The sequence below is a fragment of the Mus caroli genome, chromosome 3 (assembly GCF_900094665.2).
Source record: "Mus caroli chromosome 3, CAROLI_EIJ_v1.1, whole genome shotgun sequence".
Classification (NCBI taxonomy): Eukaryota; Metazoa; Chordata; class Mammalia; order Rodentia; family Muridae; genus Mus; species Mus caroli.
This window is the reverse complement of record NC_034572.1, coordinates 99,955,745-99,961,624: the sequence shown is the minus strand read 5'-3', so window position 1 is coordinate 99,961,624 and position 5,880 is coordinate 99,955,745. Positions and strand designations below refer to the sequence as shown.

Sequence of the window (5,880 nt, the reverse complement as noted above, 5' to 3'; positions counted from 1 at the left end):
AAAACAATGAATTTATGAAATTCTTGGACAAATGGATGTTATCTGGAGGATATCATCCTTAGTGAGGTAACCCAATCACAAAAGAAGTCACTTGATATGTAGTCACTGATAAATAAATCTTTTTTAAAAAATAATATATATATATACATATATATACATACATATATATATATATATATATATATATATATATTAATCTTCTGTTCTCTCCAAAGGTATTTCAATGCTCTGAATACACTTGAGTTCCCACTGTTTAATTTTGACAGGTTACTCTTCATTTTTCTATCTCAGCGTCATCTCCTTCATCAGACCAGATGGAATTTATAAAGTCCTTGCTGTTGGTAATGAGGTCATACTGGTGTCAGTAAGCTTTGGTAGGGGCCGGGGGGGGGGGGTGTTAAATAATAAACTCTTCCCTAGAAATGAACTTTCCTTGATCTTCTGGCATTCATGTGTGAAAATGTATACAAGCAACCCTTATGGCTTACAGAATCTTTAGAACTGTGGCACAGGGTGGGATGGGGCTACGGCTCACTTGGTAGAGTGCTTGCCTCCCTTTCATGGAGATCCGGGTTTAATCCCAGCACCACACAAACCAGGCATGGTGGTTCAGGCTGTGATCCTAGTATTCAGGAGGATCAGAAAGGCAGTATCATTCACAGCAGGAGGAGACCAGCCTAGCTCTGTGAGAAGAAAGCCAATCTAAAGAGAAGGAAATGAGGGAAAGGAAAAAAAATACCATTGGCCTCAAAGAGGAAGTCTGTGCCTTGGAGCTTAAACATATCTTTGCGACACAGCCTGAGGGTGACAGTGGCAGTGGGAGTAAACTTTGTTTCATCATTTCTGAAAACCAAGACTAGGAACAGAAAAGTCAAACGCTCAGTCTCACAGCTGCATCTTATGACTGGAGTCTTTCTGCAAAGGTAAAGACCCTTCTAATCCGGACTAAATAATTGCCCATCAAAGGACATTTTAATTACTTGTTTAGTGGTAGCTTCTGATGTTTTTCTTTGGGTAGGGGAAGGGTTACATTGGAATGGCTGTGTAGCACAGGCCTCACAGTATGGAGTGTGAGTCTCTCATGGCAGATCAAACTGCAAACAGCATTGTTCCTGGCTCAACTTTCTCCTTCTGACAAATGCTTGGATTATTGTTATTCTCTTCTGGGATTGAAAAGTGTGTGTGTGTATGTGTGGTGTTGTGTACATATCAAAACCAACTTTCAAGTCACTTCTTTCCTTCCACCTTTGCATGGGATCTAGGAAACTCAGCTTTCCAGAGTTGTGGGGTATGTACCTTTACCTGCTGAGCCACCCCTCTTGCCCGTATTTTGGTTGGTTTTGTTCTGTTCTGTTCTGTTCTGTTCTGTTCTGTTCTGTTCTGTTTAGACAGGGTCTCACTATGTACCCCTGACTGGCCTGGAACTCAGGCGCTCCTAAAATTTAAAGAGATCGGCCTGCCTCTGCCAACTTGTGGGATTAGAAATGTAAACGTACCATGCCAGGCTCCCTTTGGATTTTTTGGATAGATCCTTTGTAATCCAGGCTAGACTTGACCTCATGGCAATTCTCCTGCCTCAGCCTCTCCAATGAGTGCCACCACACCTGACTAGATTGTTGTTTTTAAAGGTAAATGTTTGTTGGGTTTTGTCACCTGGATTTGTAAGTAGCTGTTTCTCTGTGGTGTTGTCATGTGACTTAGTCTGTCACAGTAGGGTGGCCTAGGATTTTTTTATGTACTAATATTTCTTTGAGTTGCTTCTTTATATAGAACCACTCCTGCAAAAGCAGAGGTATCAGTAGCTCTAAATGTAAGGTCTAGTGGAAAGTCATACTCCTCAGGAAGAATACATTTCAATACTTTCTATTTTATAGAACATATAAATGTATACTATAATAAAATACAACAAAATATGCTAATATTTTATGATGTTCTCCAATGAATACCTTTGACTTATTTTATTTTATTTTATTTTATTTTATTTTATTTTATTTTGAGACCGGTTCTCCCTATTCATAGTGACTGGCCTGTCCTAGAATTCACTATGTAGACCAAGCTGATCTCAAATCCACAGGCATCACTTGCCTATGCCTCCCAAGTGCTGGGATTAAAAGCATGTACCACCTCACATGGCCAACATGAATTCCAAAAGGAACCAAAAAGTGATAGAAAAATTGTTACCCCTGCTCATTCTGGGTGGACCATGGTCTTCCTGTTCTCACAGTTCAGACTTCCAACCAAATTTTCTTGTCAGCACTTTCCTTTTGATCTGACAGCGACAGATACAAGAATGCTGAATGGTGAGCTACGGTATAATGCTGCCTTGCTATTGCTTTAATGACACTTGGGGACAGGAATCCTTCTTAAACCTCTTCCCCCGCCCCCATATCTAAGGATAGGCATATTCACTTATAAAAGCTGACTGGTTAAAACATGTGAGCCACTTATGGCATCTTTCAGTCTAAGTAAATTGCCTTCAGACTCAGAGGATTTGTAGAACTCAAATGTCTTTTTAATGATGGGTTTGCCTAAATATGAATTAAAGTTGTGGCCACCAAAAAGTAACTAGGGTTGTAGCTGACATTTTACATGTAAAAGTGCCTGTCTCATTGTTAGTTATTAAAAACATTGGAAAACATTTGTATAAGCATGGAACTGATTAAGAGAGTCCAGTGTCAGGGCTCTAGAGATGGCTCAGTGCTTAGGAGCACTGGCTGCTCTTCCAGAGGACCCAGGTTCAATTCCCAGCACCCACATGGCAGCTCACAACCATCTGTACCTCCAGTTCTAGAGGACCTAACACCCTCACATAGACATGCATACAGACAAAACACTGATGCACATTAAATAAATAAATACATCTTTTTAAGAAAAGTAGAAGAGAGTCCGTGCGGTCAGTCTGAACCTGGTGGTTTGCTTTCACACGGGTCTGCTTGTCGGTTTCAGTTCTTTCTGGCCAACTGTTATTTGAAAATATAGAGAACTTCCAGAAATAAACAGTCCTATGTGTTGAAGAGCTCTAATCATGGTATATCGATGGGATTACTCCATTTTATTTTAGTCTTGAAGCCAATCCTCACCTTGTGATACTTTCTAAAATAAATGTCCCAGGTGTGGCGGGTATAAGAAAAACCACAATCTGTACTGCGCAGGGGCTGAGGCTCTCGTTGGTCTTTGACATCTGCACAGTATCTTACCAAGTATCTCCCACAAACGTGGTGAGGAGGCTGCTGCTCAGAAAGGCCTATCGCCACTAAGAGTGTTCTTAAGGGTTTTAGAAGGATGCAAGAATGAACATAACATTCTGAGCAGGTGGGAGGTCTGGCCTTGAATGGGGAGCAGTATTTCAGGCAGCTTTAATAAAGCGCGTGGTGTGGGGCTAAATGGAGCCCACACAGCTAGCAATGTGTGCTAGGGGTCCAGGTGAGGGTACTTTCCTGACTTGAGATGCTTTGCAGTTTTGTGGTTTGCCTGGATGTAATCTGAGCACCACATGCTTGTCTGGTGCCCAGAGAGACCAGAGAATGGTGTCTGATCCCTTGGAATGGGAGTTAACAGGTGGTTGTGAGCTGCTGTGTAGGAGCTGGGACTCGTACCTGGGTCCTCCGGAAGAGCAGCAAGTACTCTGAGGCACGGAGCCAGCTCTCCACCTCATCTTTGCATTCATTTCAGTAATACCTGTTCAGTGACATGCATACATGTCTGAAAAGCCATCACGTATCTCAAAGACGATACTTTAAAGAAGCACTATATGTCCTTATGGGTTACAACAGAGGAGTCACCAGGTGTGCCAAAGCCATACACTTGTACTGTGTTGGTGGCCCCCGAGGTGCTAGATTTTTGCTTTATGTTTTTGAGTGATTGAATCATTGGGTGAGAGAGTGGGGGAAGAGACTAGCTATGTAACCTAATAGCTAGTAGTTTTCTTGATTTTGTTCTTTTTTTTCTTACTTTTTATTAATGTTCCTGGGTGTTTGCCTGCCTGAATATATGTGCATTTAATACTGGTGCCAGAGAGAAGATGGTGTCAGATACCCTGGAACTGGACTTATAGATAGCGGTGAATCACCATGTAGGTGTTTTCACCTGAACCCTGGTCCTCTAGAAAAGCACGGAGTGCTGCTAACCACCAATTCATCATCTCTCCAGCCCCTTATGTGTTTGTTTGTGATAGTGTCTCAAGTAACAGAGGCTAACTTGGAATTTACTATTTAGTTGAGGTTGACCTTGAACTCTTGGTCCTCCTACCTCCCCTGTGCCTGCAATTAGAGACACTTGTGACCACACCCAGCTGCTGATTATCTCAAAGCAAAGGGTAAATGCTAGACTAAAAAGGGTTCCTATGTTACTTCTCTGGTCATTGAATATGTCCAGGTGAACAAAGTACCAATGAGACATCACTGCACCTCCATAGAGGGATTAACCCATTCTGAACCACCCGCCATTGAGTGCACTGCCACGCCCAGCCTCCAGACCAAGCTAAAACGTACCTGTTTTATTCTCAGGAGAAGACAGCATGGGATCTACTTCCTCCACACCTAAATCCAGAATCAGTGAGTTCGGGACAGACATCATTTCCCTGGGTGCTCACAGTGAATTAGTAAAAGGAGGAGTTGTGTTCAAAGCCCCTCGGGGAGCAGTGTTGGCCAGAGTGTTGCTGAGCTAGAAGAATTCAAGTGCACTACACTGCAGAAGCCAGTGCCCACCAAGGAGGGGGCAAAAGGAATCAGAAAGACCTGACCTGTCCTCCAAACTGAGTAGATCAGCTGGTAGTTTATGAAAATATACTTCATGTTTTTTCTTGCTTCTCTCCCTGTGGGTTAGACACTAGAAAACACACATGCACGCGCACACACACACACACACACGCAGTCATACACACTCATACACTCTGGCAGTCACAAGAAACTAGGGAAGTGCCAGCTAAAGTCAGAACCACATCTCCCCAGGGCTTCCCACTACACCTCTGCTCCTTTACTTTGTAACCCATTTCAAGGACAGCTCTACTTCTCATTTTAAAGTTCTCACTCAGACGGTGGCCTGTAGCTCAGTGGTAGAGGGCTTCACCTGGCATGCAAAAAGTCCTGGGGTCATCAGCAAAAGAGACTCATTGTTCTCCCCTCTGCAGAGCTGTAGCCAACTTGAAAGCTCCCATGGGTAGTGCTTGGGGTCTTATCCTAGAGGGATGGCAGGAGTAGGGCCAAGATACTGATCCTTCTGAAACTGATGCCTTCCATGTTCTCTGCAGGCATATTCTCCACGACAGCCCCAGTGACCAGCTCTACACCCTATTCCTTCAACCCCAAGTAAAGGAACACATTTATCCGGTCCTTGTGGCATTTCCAGTCCATTGGTTTTTACTGACCATTTTGTCTCAGGGCCTTGGGAAGGGCAAAATGAGTGGGAGAAGAGGTCAGGAACGGTGGAAGAACTCAGTGTTTGACCTTAGGAGTATAGTTCTGTTGGCAGGGCAGGGGAGGGGAGGGGAACTGAGCATGTCTCACAACGTAGCCCAGGCTGGCCTCTAAACTGCCACAATCTTCCAGCCTCGACTTCCCAAGTGCTGGGTCACAAGCAGTATGAACTCAACGTTGCCCAAGATTTAAGAGAGCCCCACTACACACTTCACACAATGCTGGGATGTGGAGTGTTGGGGGAGGGATTGGGAGAAAGTCTTGTGACTGTGAACCCCAAAAGCAAAATTGTCTCTTCTCCAGCAGTGGGCAGGAGCAAGTCCTCCAGCCCACGTAAGAGCCCACATAAGAAAGTTAAGCCTGACAGCTGAGCATGGTGGCGCACGCCTTTAATCCCAGCACTCGGGAGGCAGAGGCAGGCGGATTTCTGAGTTCGAGGCCAGCCTGGTCTACAAAGTGAGTTCCA

The 5,880-nt window shown here is 44.1% G+C and overlaps 1 protein-coding gene across 1 annotated transcript in view; it reads left to right on the top strand.

Annotated features, from left to right (window-relative positions):
- Positions 1 to 845: 845 nt before the first annotated feature.
- The window catches only part of C3H1orf162 (chromosome 3 C1orf162 homolog), a 6,713-nt gene continuing 1,678 nt past the window's right edge, over positions 846 to 5,880 (top strand). The window contains exons 1-3 of the mRNA XM_021159154.2: positions 846 to 923; positions 4,506 to 4,553; positions 5,249 to 5,306. Coding sequence (XP_021014813.1) covers positions 4,517 to 4,553; positions 5,249 to 5,306 — 95 coding nt within the window. The 5' untranslated portion in view covers positions 846 to 923; positions 4,506 to 4,516. The remainder of the gene's footprint in view (positions 924 to 4,505; positions 4,554 to 5,248; positions 5,307 to 5,880) is intronic.